This window comes from Cervus elaphus, chromosome 21, assembly GCF_910594005.1.
Source record: "Cervus elaphus chromosome 21, mCerEla1.1, whole genome shotgun sequence".
Lineage (NCBI taxonomy): Eukaryota > Metazoa > Chordata > Mammalia > Artiodactyla > Cervidae > Cervus > Cervus elaphus.
Window position 1 is genome coordinate 28,611,471 of NC_057835.1, and position 20,576 is coordinate 28,632,046.

Sequence of the window (20,576 nt, forward strand, 5' to 3'; positions counted from 1 at the left end):
TAAGGTTAAATAATAATATTCAGTTTTCCCACAATGTCATACTTTAGAAGTGGAACAGGCTGCGTGAGGCCAACAGAGCTGAAATTTCTTATGCATTTGTATTTTGTGCTCCTTTTTCTTCTGCACATCATATATTCCATATACATATTCCCCAAGGAAAACTAACTTACATAATTACTTTAGAGTTGTTGGAGGGGAGTGGGTATTTGTGGATAAAAGAAACAGTATTTTTCATGGGTGAATGGACTAAAGTCCAGAGCCTCACCCGATGCTGAGCCAAATACCAGCTACATCTGGACTTATGATGACACAGTGTCCAGTCTTCACAGCCTCAGCCTCAGTAGCCTCTGAGACTACTCCCTGAGAAATCTATACAGGGAAATATAGATTTAATAACCCAATACCAAACAGAGTTAACTCCTGAGTTTTTATTATAGCAAGGGCTCATATTTGAGATATTCCAAAGCATAAAATAATTGTAAGGGGTGCTTTCATTTTCAAATGAAATGATGCATCTTCCCCCCATCTGCTTGCTTCTTTTGGCAGGTGTACATCCTAATGATGTTGTAATGAGGCTACAATTAAAGACAGTTGCCATCTCCTCAGCAAAGACCAATGGGATGGGGTCGGGGTGCTGGGGGTGGAAGACATTTAAAGAGTGAAATGTGGTGAAACAGAAAGTTGGCTCAGGATTAAGAATGTGCTGCAACTAACCCACAAAACAAGTAATCCACAGGCAGGCAATATTATACAAAAGGCCCAAAGGATGTTGTTATGGTCCTCTAGATATGAACAAATATTTCCATAACATACAACTTTGCTTAGGATTTACTTTTTCAGCAAAGGAGAGTGTGCAGAAATGCTGAAGTAATCTTTTGTGCTTTCAAATGACCATCATGATCTGAGACGAGATGGCCATAACCCGTCCCAAGACCACACAGTTGAACGTTACCTTGGACACCAGGCTGGCTCTGTATGCTGCTAGTTGCTTCAGGTACTCCTTCTTCGCAGCCTCTGTTTTCTTTTTATAGACCTGCAACAACAGAGTCTTAAATTAGAAAGCGCATCTGCTTTTGTTTCCAGAGAAGTACAATGCAGAATGATAACTGCATGTGTTCACACACACACACATACACTCACACACAGACAGAAGACAATAATACGTATCTCCCCAAAGATAGTGTTTTCTTACTGAAGCAAGTTTTTAAGAAGTATGGCAAGAGATTAGATAATAAAAAGATTAACAATAGTAAAATTTCCCATTTTGCATAAAGCATATGAAGAGATATATCTGGGTTAGTCTGACAGTGGAGGCAGTTGGTTTGGAAAGATACTATGGCTGGAGGTTCCCAGGGAACCACATATGAGTAAAGAAGCCATTCATACCTATATAAGGGGCAGATAATGCTACAGTACACCCAAATCCTGACATATATCTCCTTGCTAAATAATGTTATAGTGCACTCAAATCCTGACATATATAGAGCTTCCCTCGTAGCTCAGCTGGTAAAGAATCCGTGAAAGACACTATGGCAGGAAGTTCTCAGGGAATCACATGTGAGTAAAGAAGCCATTTGTACTTATATAAGAGGCAGATAATGCTACAGTACACCCAAATCCTGACATATATCTCCTTGCTAAATATAAAAACAAGGACAGAATTCAAAGATGATCGATAAAGTTCAACACGCTAATCAAAGAAACAGTTATGGAATTTGCAGGTTCATCACTATTTTAAAGTTTTGTGCCTTGAAGTTCTATTTTCAAAGACTCAGCAATCAGTGATGGCAGTCAAAGTCACATTTGGGAGTGGGCTGGGGACCCTGAATGGCTGAGGACTGCACGTGTGCCGTGACGTGTAGCCTGCTCTGGTCGTGCCCTTTCCAGAAAACACAAAAAAACACAATGGATGGTATAGATGTGTGGATGCCGCAATAAGAAAAGGTAAAAATGCTCTGAATTGAGTTTCAATTTACAGCAGCTTTTCATTTTTCATAGGAAATGATCTTGCAAATACAAGTAAAATCATCCTAAATTGAGCAAAAACACTGAAAAACAACTTGCTGGTAGGCTAAAGGTCACATCGCTAAGCTAACAGAAAAAAAAGTTATTAGAGTCGAAAATGAAAGATAAGCAAAGTGAATACATTTCGTCTGCTAACATTAAGGTAATTCTTTCAAGGCTTTAGAGCCTGCTTTTGTTGATCTTTTGAAATCAGCCCCGAAGAACAAAATATTTTTCACCGTTGGATGCATTTTCATCGATACGACTATTTTAAATTTCCCACATCTTGAATTTTATAGCAAGGAATGAGGCGTGGCTACTACTTTGTAATGCTGAGCTCAAAACCAGACACAGGCCAGCGTGGAAAGTGGCTTTAGAATTAGTCAAGTATTAAATATAAATTGTGTGTAAAGACCAAATATCTACCAAAGTCGGGAGAAGTCAATTTATGGTTTCTGATGTGGAAGGTGGTTTGCTGAGACCAGTCCCTGACTGTGAAATTTAAGGTGTGAGAGATATTACCTACTCATAAATATTTTAATTAAAGCAGAACATTTTACTTAAAGTAAACAAATGAGTAACCTTGTCAACAGAATTATAAAGGACCCTATGAAATGAATGTGCTAATTGTTCTCCCTTAGGGAGTGCTTCAGCCTAGTCTTTCATATTTGGCATTTTGGTATATTATAATAAAGGTAACTATAATAAGGCCAATTATGAATTCATACAATAGTATCACACAACCACTGTGTCATCTTTACAATATATGGAACTAAAGAAATTTAAAAGAAATTTTTTAGTAAGAAGCCAATTAATCAATTACAGGAAAATTAATTCAATTACAGGAAAAATTTTAATTTACTGAGCTAATTATTGGAAGTCAAATTCAGATTCTTTTTTAGACACCCATATATGAAAACAAATAAACACTAAATTCCAGCAAATGTCTTTGAACAGTATGATTCATGTATATCATATGCTTTGGTTCAGTCAGAATGAGAAACACGGAGCCCTCTTCCTTTTTGATTGATTTATTTCTTTCTTCAAAGACAGATTTCTGTTTGTAGTTCTCCTTCCAATCTCTTCCCCAAGACATATTTTTTATTATTAATGACCTTAAACTGACAATGTTTACATTTACTTTTAATACCTTAGAACGGTTTCCAGAGGGTTTTACCCCCACACAGACAGAAATCCCATTCAGGACTTTGAAGCAAATATTTAGCAAAAATATCTTTGATGGTAGTACACTTTTGTAAACTTGAAGCATTTCTATCATGTTTTTTATTCATATGTTACTCTAGGTGACCTCCTTGGGCAGCTAACTAGCGTTCATTTAGCTTCCAAAGGCAAATATTACACACGTGGGTCCACAGCATTGCCTGAAGCCTCATTTTCTAAGTAGCACAGGTAAGACAGTGTTCAGATGGACTGACTGTAACATCTATCATCCTTCTTGCCTTCCGTTTCTATTGAAAAAACAGCAGTGTTACTACAGTGGGGCTCCTAGTGGTTAACATCCCGCAAGGTGTTAACTTTCCTGAAATTTGTTTATTAACAACCACAGGAGAAAGGTGGCAACTCTGCGTGTTTCAGGCTGGATGTATGCCCCCTGGTTTCAGGGGAGATCGATGTCGTTACGGGATTCCTGACTAGCATTCAGAGCACCTGGTTTCCTCCAGATGGCTCCCTATCGGCTATTGATGACCGGCTATGCGGGATCATCCTACACGTGCCTAAATACCACTTTAGGAAAGAGGACACTCATCACGTCACATTACATGGCTTGATGGGTCTGCTTTTCTCTGAATAGCTGCAGATCTTCAGAGGGAGAATTCAAAGGGTGCTGATTTCAGGAGGTATGTTTCTGTAATTGTGTCTAAAGTGGGGTACCCTGGATCAGAATTAAAATCTGAGGTGGCTTCCCGTACAGTAATTTAGAACCTCCACCTTTAAGAACTAGCTAATGGCTCAAATCTTATTCACCCTGTATGTCCTTGTGAAGCTACCCTCTAAAATTGCAAAAGGATGTTTTCTGAATCCTATATTTGATGGAGATGTCTGAAGAAGGACCTCAAATATATCAGAATGATAAAAAACATGTACGAATTCCACATACTGAAATTCTTCCTTTAGAACAGATAATTAAAAATCTTTAGTAAAAAGTTCCACAAAAACGTTTCAAAGCTCTATTTATGGATGGAGAAAAGTCTTTCACTTGCAGAGACTGGAGATGACACTGACTGCATTTGCAATGAGCAGTCCACTGCAATGATCAAACCTTCTAACCTAGGGGATGGGTCCGATTTACATCAAAGTTAAGTTTGGGAAAGAAATGGTCTCTCTCTCTCTTTCTCAGGGAAAGACAAATATTTTAAAGAAATGTGATTCACACAGTAAATATTAGTACTCAGCTGAACTACAAAATGGCTTCCAAATGGTCTACAGCTGTTTGAAATAAAGTGCAAAGTTGGCCAGATGAGGATTTAAAAATCATAATACATCATTTATCATTTTCCCCAGCTCATCCAAACACTTTTGAATTCATCCTGTCCTAACTTAGTTAGTTGCTATGGTTTGTTATTCTAAGAAAGCTACCATACCCTATCTAAGGATTGCATCTCAGCGGTTAAGTTAAAACATATAATGGCTAAACTAAAACAGACCTCAAATGGCAGTTCTAGAGAATCCAAATTCTGTTCATGTAACCTAGTGATTCTATGAATCATTTTTTTAGTTGCACTACATTCCAGAATGTATACACATTTTTATAAGCGAATAATCTCTAACTAAAATCAGCAGTTCAGTATCAGTGACTACGGATGCACTCAAACAGAAAACATTCTAATATAACCTGTCATTTTGCTTTTTTCACTTTCTGCTCCTTCCCCAAACAATCCATCTAACTTATATAGAAAAGTAAAATCTTACAAATACCATTTAATTCCTTCTTCCTTCCTTCTTTTTGACTCTGGTCCTTAGTTAATCTCTAGTTATAGTTTATTTCAACTCTTTGCAGTAATAATAAGAAAAAACACAGTTCTTCTAATTCTGGATTTTATTCAAACACTATAAAACTAAAGGCACTTTTCTTTTTGGTTAACTTCAAATGCAGTTTTTCCCCAGTATAATTTCATATTTATAGAAAATGCTTAGAAACATGGTTATGTAAGAAATAATAATTTAATCTCATTTCCCTGTAATATACAGTACTTGAGAAATTAACGTTTGCAGCATCTTTGAATGCTATTATTATTTAGGACAGTTAGAGCAAGTGCATCTGTGTTTACACAGAACTTAGTCCTTAAATGCAGTTACATTTCCATTTGTGTAACTTGCTCAGCGTTTTCTTAAGCATTCCAGAACTCAGAGAACTTTATAAAGTGGTATTCAGAGAACTGAAAACATTATACAACATGACAAAAATTTTGCTATCGATTCTTTTTGGGATCCATCAAATGCAAACACATCATCTACACAATAATGGGGTAACCTGTTTCTGGAATGGTAGGGATCAGAAGCAAGCTCTTCATCTGAAAATACAGCTGCAAAATATATGTCAGTTTATTAAATGAGGATGAGAGTGTAATGTTCAATTATACTTAACAATATAGTGAGTATCTATTATGTGCCTGCATGGTGTGAGGAACAGAAGCTACAAAACCAAAAAAAGTATTAAAATATGCTTCTATTGTGTGCATTTTTTGTGTCAGGCATATATATATATATATACACACATATATCTAATCAAACTGGTCTGGTATCTGAGATTTATCTCTGTTTATGCAACAGCTCCTTCTGGTTGCATGAGATCTCCCTTGGATGCCTCAATCAGACCCCCAACCACAGGGCAGCCCTTTTAGGCGGGGCAGAGTTTGGCACATAAAAGGTGCTCAGGAAATACCTGTGATAGAGTGTATAATCCCTGGTCTCAGGTTTCTCCTCTGTGAGTCAGCATGGGTGTGGTACTCACGGTAAAACACCAAATTGCATCTTCTAAATGAGAGTGGGCATCAGTGGCGACAGAGGACTTGGTATACAAAGAGGTAACCTGCCCTCCTGAAACATGTTTACCAATAATACACAAAGCCCAACGGACTTGAGCGAGTGTTATGTTCAAATTCTCTCCCTGCTGACATCATGGAACCGTTCAAGTGAAATGTCTGCTCTCTCTGTGTATCAGCATGGAGTATTTCCACGTGTACTCTGTGTATGTATACCCAGGAAGGTGTGCCACAACCCCATTTATGTACCAATTAATTATAGGTATATATACCTGTGATTTAGAAATAAAATATGTTCACCATTGGGTATAATATTTCCAACTGCTGTTTCAAGCTTTTATGAATATTAATATAAACTTGCCTTATTACCTTCTACAGTTTTTAAGTGAACAATTGTTTTATATATCTTTTACACCTAGCATTAAAAAAAAATTGGAGAAAACACATAATGTTTATAAGGAACTGGCCAAGATAAACACGTGTGTGAATGCTACGGTAAAACAGGATTTTAGTTAACCTTAAGTATTGTTGACATAAAACCCACATTTTATCATAAGATACGGGGCAGGGCTGGGGGAAGGCCCCGGCAGCACTTCTGTAGTGGGTATTTGAGCACCAATGAGGAGTAAATGATTTGATTCTGCGGGCTCAGAGGATTTGTCAGCTGCCTCGTAAGTATAATTCTGGCTCTTCATATCCCTGCTGCTTCTAATTTAGCAGGACAGGCTCATAATTGAAGCAAATTAACTATTTACACTTGCCACTTCTACCAGGGGAAGAGGACACAGCAGCAGGAAAGAATGAGCAGGAAATTACATTCTTCCCACTTGTGTCAGACCTGCCCTTATATAAACACATTAACAGTAATTTCATGAGGCGTCAAACATAGGAATAAATACTGAGGGATGAAATAATGAGGTGCTGCTATTGAGCTGAACTGCTATGGCTAATATCCTTGGATATGAATTATGCATCCTGAAAGAAGGCATATGTTACAATATTCAAACAGTTTCCCTGCAAGTGGTATCTGCTCATTAGGCTCTGGATCTCGAGGTAAACCTGCTCTCTTCTCCCACGACAGGGCAGCATTTACAAAAATATGCTCTCTGGGCACCGTGGGCTGTGGTTTCTCCTGAATACACCAAACCCTGAACAGGGGCCCTCCACTCCATTTTTAGCCTAACAGCGTGTTTATTTAGCTCTTTGGCTGAAGCTTTAAAGCCATTTAATGTAATGTAAACAAGAACATTTTGTTTGTAATTTGCTAAATGTATTACAGCCCAACTGTGTCTCCAATTAGGAACTTAAGGTTCATTTAGTAATTTACATCTGGTTCTGATTTAAGGTGACTTTCCTTTCCCACTTAGGAGCTGACTTTCCACAGCTAAAAAGGAACCAAGAATGCTTTATAGCTCTTTGGACCGATCCCTTCTGCTTTAAAGCTGGATGGACTCTTTAATTTAGTGGGGTTTGACTTTGATGACCAGAATCACAGAATTCAAAATAACGGGGAAATACAGGAAATTCAGCTGGACCTTCATAAACAAAGATGCTGAGGGTTGCTCAAACTCCAAGGAGTCTCATACAAAGGGCATGATCTTGTTACGTTATTATTTTTCTTTCTCTGTAGGTTCCAGTCAATGAAAGATAAGTAGCAAAGACCAACATCACCCTAACACTTTTGTTTTATTTCCCTTTCTCCATCTGGTGCCTTTTGGAAACGACTTACTATGTCTCTGAACCAGGCTCTCCACTGTCGTAGGATTCATTAGCATTTAAAACCTTCCGTTGGAATCCCAAACACAAACCCGCTCCCCTTCCAGATTGAGCCCATCAATCAATGGAGAGATCTCTGATATGTGAAGTTTGTTCAGTGGCTTTGGTAGGAACAACTCATAAGGGAGGTTTTGTGTTCCTGGAGGATTTTTATCACTTCTTTCAGCTTGCTTCTGATTTCTCTTCTTTGAGAGATTCTTTCAGAAATCAAAGTACATATAATTTCTCCCTTTCCGGGGCTTCTGAAAATAAAGACCTGCCCATCTGCAGTGGCTTCTTAGCCCCGCCTAGACTCCACAAAGAGGAAGCATGTGACACACACATACACAGCAGCCCCATTAGTCCTGTTCCCTCTGGCTGGCAAGAAAACATTCAATTGTAATCTCACTAATAGCTGTTTTTCCTTAAATATTGTAATTTTCTGAGCCCCTAATAAGTCATCAATAATTTTGCCCATTTCCCCCAGTTTGTGTTTATATTTGGAGCTGTTCATAATTGTGGGCTATTATGACAACGGGATTTCTGAACAATGGTGGTGCATGAAATCCTAGCCTTCTCCTTGAACCAGCTGCCTGCACAAAGCCAGCAGCAGCACGTGGGGGCTGTTCTGCAATATGCACATTTGTCCTAAATTTTGAAGTTTAATGGTCTGCCTCGAACTGGCTCCAGTAACATTCCTTTCAAAATACATAGCAGTATGTGTGCTCTCCAATTGAAATATTAAATGGGAGTAAAATACAATTAAATTAAGTTTGAAACAGAGATATTACGTTGGCACCATGAGTCAACATAAAGGGGAAGAACAGGTGGTAATACACCATAATAACACTTATGGATATTTTGCTGAAATTCTCTTGATGCCCAAAACGTGCATTCTAGGGGGCCATGTGCGCTTTGCGGGCAATTCCGGCAAACTGTCAGAGAGGGGCTGCCGCGTGGCACACGGCAGGCCCAGCTGATGCAGTACGTCCCTTCTGTAAGCGAGGCATCTGCTCCCACTCACCGAACCCCCTCCCTCCTTGTCCCTGGGACGGACTTGCACCCGTATATGGCAAAAACCACCCTTCTTGGCATACTCTGCAGTTTCACTATCTTTATTAAGCAAGATCATCTTTTTAGAGGAAAGGATAAGCTATGCTGAACCCCTGTCAAGTCAAAGGAACATAAGGCGTGGGGACAAACTATCTCAAGTGATTCAAACTGATCCCAGTACCTTGTTTTGGTAATGGTGCTCGAGTGTTAAGATACTAACTTCTCTGTAAGAGAAAAAGTTATTTCTATTAATACATCTCCCTAAGTAATCTTAGGACAGTTTTTTAAACAATGCACTTTGACTATGGAGTCGCTTTATAACACTCAGTGACTAAACAGGGTCTGTGCTGCGCTAAGTTGCCTCAGTCGTGTCCAGCTCTTCGCCACCCCTTCGGACTATGGTCCGCCAGGCTCCTCTGTCCATGGGGTGCTCCAGGCAAGAATACTGGAGTGGGTTCCCATTTTCTCCTCCAGGGGAGCTTCCCAACCCAGGGATTGACATTGCATCTCTTAGGTCTCCTGCATTGGCAGGTGGTTTCTCTACCATTAGGGCCACCTGGGAAGCCCCCAAATAGGGTCTGCTATTATATAATCTCATCTTTTATTTATAAAACATATTCTTCAACCCCCCAACTATTTCTATTAAGAGAGAACCCAAAGACAGACTCATTACAAGTCACTTATTAAATTGGAAACAAAAGAGAAAGAGGAAAGTGTTTTGTTATCACAATATACAATTAAAAAGCCTTAAGTATTATGTCATAATTGTGATTCTACTTCCATTAGAAAGGCTCAGAGCTGAGTTTGAAAGACAGAATGGGAGTCATTTCTCTTTTTAGCATGACACTGGAGAATAGTGACTCTTGTATTCTTTGGGTCTGTAAAGACCTTACCTGGTCAGATCAAAAATGTGGATTATCTCAGTGTTCCCCTCTTGGTATAATAAAAATAAAAGACTGTATTATAATAGAGTTAGTGGGGAAATCCTGAAGCTTTATATTTGTTGCCATGAGGAACTACCCAGTCTTCATCATAAGAACATTATTCTTTTCCACTAGAAACATGGGTACAGGCACTGACCTTGAATTGATAATGTAAAGGATTTGATCATGGGCTAGGAAAGAGCTACGTAGACCTCCCCCATTTAAGTTCCTCTAGTTAATCTGGGAAGTAATTAGGAAAAGGTATCTAGGGTTAGAAAAACAGACAAAAGGAGTCAGATCGGTGGTAGCACTGGCAACTAAAATTTCTTGACATAAAACCAAAGAAGCGCATGTGAGCCTTGGAGCAGCACCCCCAGCTCGCTGCCAGGTTGCAGAAGGGATCACTAATATCCTCTGATTACAAGCTGCCATCACAGTCACTAGGGAAGGCAATCACCTTCTGGATGTCTCCTCTGGGAAGTTCTATCTCACAAAGCAAGAGTTTACAGCACTGTGGCCTGGCCCCTACCCAAGAATACACACAGGGGCTGTCTGAGCAGGGAGAGAGGTACATCCTGGTGCCTGGACCACGGGCAGAGCAGCACAGGGGTGGGCCTGGACTTCCTGGTGGAGGTGCACTGTTTCTCAACCCATGAATAAGCCCCTGCGTAGAAACCCCCTGTGAATCTCCAACATCAGTGGGGAACCACACTTTGGCTTTGGGAGTGTGAGAGCAAACTAATCCAAGTTAGGATAGAAACCCGCTCTGAAGTCTCAAAAAACTATATTAGGTTTTCAGTGGAATCACAAGATACAATGTCAACCACTCTATTTGTGAGTTGGGCATTTTAATCTCACACACAGAGAACATTTCTGTGGTATGTTTTCCATCCTCGGAGATGACTCTTGCAGCAGAGCTCCACAAGGAAGGCCTGTGCTTTTCTATGAAGTCCTTTGCTGTGACTGGCAATCTTGAAAAGGACATAATGTGTAGAGATTTCAGACTGGACAGGACAGCTTTCACTTGCAGTAAAGGGGGGTTGGAGAGAATTGGAAGAGTAGGTTTAGCTAATGTTTTGTTAGCAGTTGGTTTTACCATTATAGCTATAATTGTTTTTAAAAATTGGTTAGAAAAGAACTGCAGGTTGAATGATAAGTTCTAGTCATGGTGTGTAGTCTTAGACAAATCAATCAACGAATGGGACCTGTCTTATTCTCTGCTCTCCCCTCAGTGTCTAGAATTGCCTGGGGCACACAGTAAACACTCAATAAATCTTTGTTGAATGGATAAGTGACTGAGTTTAACTATCTGGCCCCATTTCATAACCTGCAAAATTCAGAAAACAGCATCTATGAATACTGTGCTGAACAAACGAAACAAATCATGAAAAACTGTTGTTAAAATATAAAACACAATATACATTGTAGATGCTGACAGATACTATGATATATAGGTTCTTAGAGATGTACACAGGTTTGAGATGTTCTCTTTCTTAAATACTTCCCTGGACCTGAGGAGAGGTAAAAGTCTCTGTTAAGAATCCAGTATGAGACTAACCCATCAAGAATGCAGTTCAGTATTTTGTAGCATCTAAAGCTGCTACTATGTGGATCACAATAAACTGGAAAATTCTGAAAGAGATGGGAATACCAGACAACCTGACCTGCCTCTTGAGAAACCTGTATGCAGGTCAGGAAGCAACAGTTAGAACTGGACATGGAACAACAGACTGGTTCCCAATAGGAAAAGGAGTACGTCAAGGCTGTATGTTGTCACCCTGCTTGTTTAACTTCTATGCAGAGTACATCATGAGAAACGCTGGGCTGGAAGAAGCACAAGCTGAAATCAAGATTGCCGGGAGAAATATCAGTAAGCTCAGATACGCAGATGACACCACCCTTATGGCAGAAAGTGAAGAGGAACTAAAAAGCCTCTTGATGAAAGTGAAACAGGAGAGTGAAAAAGTTGGCTTAAAGCTCAACTTTCAGAAAACTAAGATCATGGCATCTGGTCCCATCACTTCATGGCAAATAGATGGGGAAACAGTGGAAACAGTGGCTGATTTTATTTTTTGGGGCTCCAAAAACACTGCAGAGGGTGACTGCAGCCATGAAATTAAAAGACACTTACTTCTTGGAAGGAAAGTTATGACCAACCTAGACAGCATATTAAAAAGCAGAGACATTGGACTGTGAAGAAAGCTGAGCACTAAAAAATTGATGATTTTGAACTGTGGTGTTGGAGAAGACTCTTGAGAGTCCCTTGGACTTCAAGAAGATCCAGCCAGTCCATCCTAAAGGAGATCAGGCCTGGGTGTTCATTGGAAGGACTGATGCTGAAGCTGAAACTCCAGTACTCTGGCTACCTCATTCGAAGAGTTGACTCTTTGGAAAAGACCCTGATGCTGGGAGGGATTGGGGGCAGGAGGAGAAGGGGACGACAGAGGATGAGATGGCTGGATGGCATCACCAACTAGATGGACATGAGTTTGAGTAAACTCCAGGAGTTGGTGATGGACAGGGAGGCCTGGCGTGCTGTGATTCATGGGGTCGCAGAGTCAGACACGACTGAGCGACTGAACTGAACTGAACTGAAAGCTGCTCCACTTCATCCACATCCAGTGACTGAACTTTAATGATAATGTTCATCTAATTTTTCCTTCATGATAAAGAAATTCCAGATGGTGACAATGGCAATCTAGTCCCGGCAATCTAAAAATCTGGGATCAATACCGCTTCTTTGTCGAAGTGGGTTCTGTCTATACATGGGCTTCCCTGGCGGCTCAGACAGCGTGAGAACTTGCCTGCAATGTAGGAGACCCGGGTTTGATCCCTGGGTTGGGAATCCTCTGGAGAGGGAAATGGCTACCCTCTCCAGTATTCTTGCCTGGAGAACTCCATGGACAGAAGAGCCTGGAGGGCTACAGCCCACGGGATTGCAAAGAGATGGATAAGACTCTTTCCATGATTCCCATCCTCCTTAAGACCTTCTGGATGACTTACACTGCGGCTGAGATACAAAGTGTCTCATGCCACTGCTCTCCACCAGTGTGGTCCTCAGCACACCATGGCAATCCACAAGAGGAGAAAATAATCAGGTATCTGGGCCCATTTAATACAGCCTAGCAATATGGTACAAGTGGGATTGAATAATATACTCTAGTGGTCTTTAGGGAATGGCTAAGGGTAGAGATCCTTAAATTCGAGGTTCATTTAGCAAAGAGTAAAGAGAGTTTTGATGACAAAAGAGTAAATACTAAGTGCTGAAGAGAGGTGTGGACAGTTCTCAAAATGCTTTTAGTGTTTTTTCTTCTGTCTTTAGAATCACATTGGCAGCATTAAGGAATGAGGTAATCCTGGCTTGGATATGTAGAAGCCCTTCCAAAAGTAACTACAGCATATAAACTTTGAAACAAAGGAACTAAGATACTATTTATAACAGAGCAATAGAGGAATGTAAAACCACGTGAGAATCCCCTGAAGTCTGCTTCTGGTGGGGCACATTCTCAGCCTCAGTTCTAGTATTCGAGGAATTCACCCAATGACCAGGCTTCCCAGGTGGCGCTAGTGGTAAAGAACTTTCCTGCCAGTGCTGGAGACGTAAAAGATATAGGTTCGATCCCTGGGTCAGGAAGATACCCCTGGAGGAGGGAATGGCAACCAACTCCAGTATTCTTGTCTGGAGAATCTCATGGACAGAGGAGCTTGGCAGGCTACAGTCTGCAGGGTCGCAAAGAGTCAGACATGACTGGAGCTTCTACACACACACACACGCACGCACGCACACACCAAAAGACCTCAGAAGCCACTTCTTTAGGATGCACACACTTTCTCAAATCATGTTGAATCATCCATTTTGTATCTTTTCTTACCTGTTTTTGCTCTTCACCCAAACCATCCCACATGGAAGCCACAATTTTAGAAACTTCACCAAAGGTAGCATTTGGATTTTGGCCCTTGATGGCAGCCTGAGTATCACGGAAGAATAACGCATAGGCAGACACTGGCTTCTGTGGCTCATTAGGGTCCTTCTTCTTCTTCTTTTTGGGGGTTTTTGGTTTTTTCCCCATGTCAGAGGCAGGTCGTTTCTCTCCACCATTGATCTGAAATAAAACAAAATCTGAATTATAGAAGAACTAAACAAATCTAGGGGCAGATCATATTGCTCTTTCTTGAAACTTACCCAGGTATCCTCACCCATACACATCACATAAACACAGACATTTCTAAGGGCCACTTGGTTTTGTTTTTCCTGTTTTTCAAGTAAAACTTCTTATTTTATGTAATTTTCATATTCATCCTCTTCCAGCCTAACTTACACAGCTTTAACACAATCTTACTGATTCTGTTTATAATACTGTTGTACCGTTAGATATTATTATAACTCAACTCTCTCAGCTTTTCCTTTTTCTCCTGCAGGAACTGAATGATGAGCAGCACTGTGACTATGACAGCAGGAGACTGCTCCTGTAGTAACCCCACTGTATGAACAGTCCAACCTGTCTTCTTTTGGGGAGTTTATCCTTTTCTTCCTAATTATATATATTTTTTGACTGGGCTGGGTTTTCCCACTCTGTGGGCTTTTCTCTAGTTGTGGCGAGCGGGGGCCACCCTCCAGTTGCAGTGTGAGGGCATCTCACTGCGATGGCTTCTCTTGTTGGGAAGCAAGGGCTCTTGGGCGTGCAAGCTTCAGTGGTTGTGGCTCCCAGGCCCCAGGGATCGAACCCATGTTGCTGGCAGGCAGACTCTCCATCACTGAGCCACCCAGGATGCCCCTAATTATGATTTTTAAACGATAGTGGGCAACATATCCAATGAATAAAGTTGAGTGGCTCCTGGTGTTGCACTTAGGTCTGTGGAATGCTGCTGAGAAATCCTAGTCATGCTCATGGCTTAGCATGGCATAATCCAGACCCTAGATCAGTGCTGTCCAACAGAACTTTCTGCTAACGGGGTAAAGTTCTAAAATCTGTGCTATTCAATATGGTTGCCACTAGCGACACATAACTAATGAGCATGCGAAATGCAGCCAGCAGGAATAAGAAACAAAATCTTAAATTTTATACAATTTTAATTGCTTTAAATTTAAATAGCTAAATGTGGCTAGTGGTTACCATATTGGAGAGTGCATCTCTGGAAACTAGACTCTCAAATCTAGACATTTCTAGCACAGCTTTAACACTCAGTTTAAGGAAAGATTCCATTTCTTCCCATTGTCCTTGAGTATGAATATTGGGATAATCTAAATTGTTATTCTGATGCAAGTGGGAAAAAATACAATGTATTTTAGACATCTGCATTTGAACTTGTATACTAACTAGTTAATATGTGATGTCACTTTATCTACATCTACAGAATGAGACGTCTGGGCTACGATTTCTTTCTAGTTCTAGAATTATATGAGTCTACATGAATACTGAGTAGTGCTGTCTCTGGAGGAATCCTCTTTCGCCCCGCCTCTCCCACCAGCACAAGGGCCCCCATGCACCATCCCCTGATGAAGTCACCATTATCAGGGAGGTTCTGCACCGTCACCTCTATCCCTGTGATGGCTGTTGCTTTTCTCTTCTTGGCAAACACACAATATGTATCTTATTCAGATAAATTGCCAGGCAAGGTAATCTGTGTGAAATAACAGCCACCACTGGATAGGAAGCATGAGCTCCTGAGAGGCTGGTGGATATAGTAACATCAGAAGATCCACACTCATGTCCTCTGTTACTACGTTTAGCTGTGAAATCTTCGCAAGTTACATCATTTTTCTGGGCCTCCATTTCCTCTGCTGCAAACCAGTTGCAGTGCCATTGTGTGATTACTGAGATGATATATATGTAATATGGTTAAAATTTTAAAATGGTATTCAGATGTTAATTATGACACAGTAATAACTTTTTTTCCACTTATTTTTATTCGTTGGGGGCTAAATACTTTACAATATTGCAGTGGTTTTTGGCATACATTGACATGAATCAGCCATGGATTTACATGTGTTCCCCATTCTGATCCCCCCTCCCACCTCCCTCTCCATCCCATCCCTCTGGGTCTTCCCAGTGCACCAGCCCTGAGCACCCGTCTCATGCATCCAACCTGGGCTGGTGATCTGTTTCACCCTTGACAGTATACTTGTTTCAGTGCTGTTCAGAGTAATAACTTTTTACTGAATGAATGGAAAGAAGTGACCTTAACACTAATTTGTGATGCCATATGGTCATGGCTTAAAAGATATGCCCTGAGAACCAGAGACAGGAAAAAAAAACTAAGCGAATTCTTTGGCTTTGTCTTTAGTTAAAAAGTTATTTAATAGATTATAGTTTTGAAACTGTCAGCTGAAGCAGATAAACAACGCTTTGGGGATAGGATGCTTTGAACCTAGCAGACAAACTGATGTAGATTAACACTAGAAGGTGACTTCCCCAGGAAGGGTTTCATGTGATCCTGTGAAATGACTGGTCCTCAGGTTAATGAGCAAAAGGACAAGAATGCTGGGACTGAACTGGGACTGGATCCAGTATCCACTGGAGTGGACACTGGGCAAACTGGGGTAACGGCTCTAAACTAAACACATAGATAAATATGACCTAGATGCTCATTCTCAATGGTTGAATGTTAGAATCACCTGGGAAACTTTAAAGTAATACCCTCATGTCCAGGCTTTAGCTCTATACAGGAAAATCTCCTCTGTGATTTAATCAGTATAGAGCTAAAGCCTAGACATGAGGGTATTACTTTAAAGTTTCCCAGCTGATTCTAACATTCAACCATTGAGAATGAGCATCTAGGTCATATCTAAATCAGAGCATCTAAGAGCAGGAGACATTGGCCTTAGTCACCCTTAACTCTATTCCTCCAACTGCTTTTTGATACTTCAGACATGCAACAAACAAACAAGCAAACCTTCTCTTTGCCCCAAGGATACACAGAGCCACAATTTTCTTCAGTCAGACTCCTCCACATGGTTATGCTGACTGTAGGCAACTCACTGTGCCTTCCCATCACTTAGGCTCTCAAAAACGTCACCAAGGACCACAAAGACAAATCCAGGGGACTTTTCATTCTTCCCCTGACTTGATTTCTCACAGTGAGTGTCCTGACTCTTCCAAGAGCTCCATGACATCAGTCTTCTGATTTTATGCCTACCTTGCTATCCTCACTGTTTCTAGAATCATTTTTAGGCCCATCCTCCTCTACCTCCTCTACCTAAATGGTAGTGTACCTGATTTTTTTTTGCTGTAGACTGTCTTCTCCTGTGAATTTGTATTTAGGGAGTCTCTTAAGATGCAGGGTTTCCAGTAACAATTGTGAGTGGATGAGTGTCGAGTTCATTTCCTCTGAATTTTGAATGCATAAAAACCATTGCTATTTGACATCTTTATCTTCTTTGTATGCTTTATAATTTCCAAATGTTCTAAATGTAACTATTTCTATATTCAAAATAATAAAATATCAAGGAGATAAACAAAAAGGATTCAAGAAAGACCACAATGAAGAATGCTGCAAGTGAAGGGATCATGAAATTGGAAGTATATTTCATCAAGGATTGGAATATGCAGACAATGGGAACACAGTGTATGGAAATAAATGCTTATCCACATGGAATATTTACCTGGACTCCCTATAAATTTTAATGGAAAAAGTTTCAATTTTCAAGATTTCAGATCTGACACATTGAAATCTCCATGACTGCAGATTATATCAATCTTTGTAGAAAATAATCAAATGTCAGTTATATAGAGAAATTTCCTATGACTCACTGCAAATGTTTTTATTAAAAGATTTCCCCCAAATAATTTAAATTGTTTCCCGATTGCACTGTCTAAAATTGTGTTTGAACTGTTGATCTTTATGCTTCCTTACTTTTTTTAATTTATTTTTTTATTGAAGGATGATTGCTTTACAGAATTTTGCTGTTTTCTGTCAAACCTCAACATGAATCAGCCATAGGTACACATATTTCCCCTCCCTTTAGAACCTCCCTCCCATCTCCCTCCCCATCCCACCCCTCTAGGTTGATACAGAGCCCCTGTTTGAGTTTCCTGAGCCACACACCAAATTCCCGTTGGCTATTTATTTTACATATGGAAGTGTAAGTTTCCATGTTACTCTTTCCATACATCTCACCCTCTCCTCCCCTCTCCCCATGTCCACAAGTCTATTCTCTATGTCTGTTTCTCTACTGCTGCCATGTAAATAAATTCTTCCATACCATTTTTCTAGATTCTGTATATGTGTACTAGAATACGATATTCATCTTTCTCTTTCTGACTCACTTCACTCTGTATAATAGGTTCCAGGTTCATCCACCTCATAAGAACTGACTCAAATGCATTCCTTTTTATGGCTGAGTAATATTCCATTATGTATATGTAACACAACTTCTTTATCCATTCATCTGTCAATGGACATCTAGGTTGCTTCCATGTTCTAGCTATTGTAAATAGTGCTGCAGTGAACAATGGGATATATGTGTCTTTTTCAATTTTGGTTTCTGGGGTATATGCCTAGGAGTGGGATTGCTGGGTCATATGGTGGCTTTATTCCTAGTTTTTTAAGGAATCTCCATACTGTCTTCCATACTGGCTGTGTCAATTTACATTCCCATCAACAGTGCAAGAGCGTTCCCTTTTCTACAGCATTTATTGTTTGTAGACTTTTTGATGACAGCCATTCTGACTGGTGTGACGTGATATTTCATTGTGGTTTTGATTTGCCTTTCTCTAATAATAGGCAATGTTGAGCATTTTTTTATGTGCTTGTTCGCCATCTGTATGTCTTCTTTGGAGAAATGTCTGTTTAGGTCTTTTTCCCAGTTTTTGATTGGGTTGTTTTTCTAGCATTGAGTTGTATGAGCTGCTTGTATATTTCAGAAATTCTTTGTCAGTTGTTTCATTTGCTATTATTTTCTCCCATTCTGAGGACTGTCTTTTCACCTTGCTTATAGTTTCCTTTGCTATGCAAAAGCTTTTAGGTTTAATCAGGTCCCACTTGTGTACTTTTGTTTTTATTTCCGTTACTCTAGGAGGTGGGTCATAGAGGATCTTGCTTTGATTTATGTCAGAGTGTTCTGCCTATGTTTTCCTCTAAGAGTTTTATAGTTTTGGTCTTACATTTAGGTCTTTAATCCATTTTGAGTTTATCTTTGTGTATGGTGTTAGGATGTGTTCTAATTTCACTTTTACATGCAGCTGTCCAGTTTTCCCAGCACCATTTATTGAAGAGGCTGTCTTACTTACTTTTTAAATCAGTATTTGGATGACATGGGGAACATTTCAGATCTGCTGGATTCATGTGACACCAATGGTAGCAGGTAGGACAATTAACCTACTACTGGAAAACGTGGCCGTCCTTTCTAGGGAATCTCTGCAAAAGCAGGAGCATCGGCTATGGCCAGTGAGAAGCTCTAAGCATCAAGCATACAGAAACCACAAGCTACTGTTTTGACACAACACATATAATTGTTTTGATAGCAAACCTATAGGAATCTCTAGATAAGTCCATGCAGCCAATCAATTTGGTTGGCTTTCTGGAGGCTTCACCTATTTTCCTGGCTTGTCTTTATTAATAGGGTTAGCCAGATGCAGTCTTCTCCTTGAGGAGAAACAAGCATTTTATGATTTCTACCTACCTCCCTATTTTCAAGGCTTAGCAGACATCATTTATGTATTATGGAGGGTCACTCCGAGGCTTCACCTGTGTATCTGACAGTGTACCTGAGAGGCACCAAGCTTGAAGCTGGGGTGTCATCCCCCATTATGGCCAGACCACTGGGCAATCTCATAACACTACATCAGCTTTGTCTCTGTGATTCCTGAAAGTGAGAGCATGTTGATATACTGTCCTTTTATTTATTTATTAAAAAAATTTTTTATACTCTCCTTTTAAATACTCATGGTTAATCTCAGGCTGAATTATCTGTCATGCAAGAAAATTGGCATCTGAGTGGACTAATCTACAGGGCACACATAAAATATTTATTTCTTAAGATTCACTGCCTTTTCTTCAGTAATTCAACTAGCTCACTAAAACTATATTCTTAGATCATAATATTCTGACCACTTATAAAACTGCCCTCATAGAACCAAACTATGGCTTAAAATAATGCCCTTTCAACCAAAGCTGGTGTTAGAGGAAAACACAAAAATAAAAATTATGTATGAAATAGTTTTAAAAAATAAAAATGCTTTAAAGGGAATCATTGTTATATTGCTCAGTGTTCCTTGCATAAAGGCTCACTCGGTATGTACAATGTCTTTGCTTTTAGAAAGCAATATAACAGGATACAAATCCCCTGCTGTGGTTGGCTGTCTAATGCATCCACACATGTGGGCAGGGCTGTATGAAGTGAAGGGCTGTCTGCCACGTGAGCACTGGCCATTACCACCTGATGTGTGTGGGGGGGTCTGAACACTGGGCATTACCACTTGATTGTGGAGGTCTTATTTTTTACTTTGCATTTGACTTGTGTTTGGGAAGGTACAGAAGTGAGCTGTTATTTTAGTCTGTATAATGAACTGGGAATTGGTCAGGCCTACTTTCTGGCTGTAGTTTCATCACATATTTGAAAACCACATGATCATTTCTCATATACAAAGCCTCCCCAAAGAAAGGTATGCTGCTATAATTTGGATCCACTTACATGCCAGGAATGGATTGCATTTTGAAAGACACCTGGCCTTTCTGACCATCAACTATTTGGAAAGAACACAATGACGATAAATATGATTGTGGTGAGAAAATGAGCTAAATGGATTTGTAATATGTCCCTAGACCTTAATTTTGAGTATTGTCTGAATGGATGAAAGTTTATAATTTTATGGCCTTATTTTCCCAGAGACCCTGA

The 20,576-nt window shown here is 40.0% G+C and overlaps 1 protein-coding gene across 3 annotated transcripts in view; it reads right to left on the minus strand.

Annotated features, from left to right (window-relative positions):
- Positions 1-20,576, minus strand: part of TOX (thymocyte selection associated high mobility group box) — a 307,028-nt gene that overhangs the window by 27,557 nt on the left and 258,895 nt on the right. For all 3 annotated transcript variants that reach the window (XM_043880202.1, XM_043880201.1, XM_043880204.1), the window contains exons 5-6: positions 13,612-13,842; positions 953-1,033 (exon numbers count right to left, since the gene is read on the minus strand). In XM_043880202.1, coding sequence (XP_043736137.1) covers positions 953-1,033; positions 13,612-13,842 — 312 coding nt within the window. The remainder of the gene's footprint in view (positions 1-952; positions 1,034-13,611; positions 13,843-20,576) is intronic.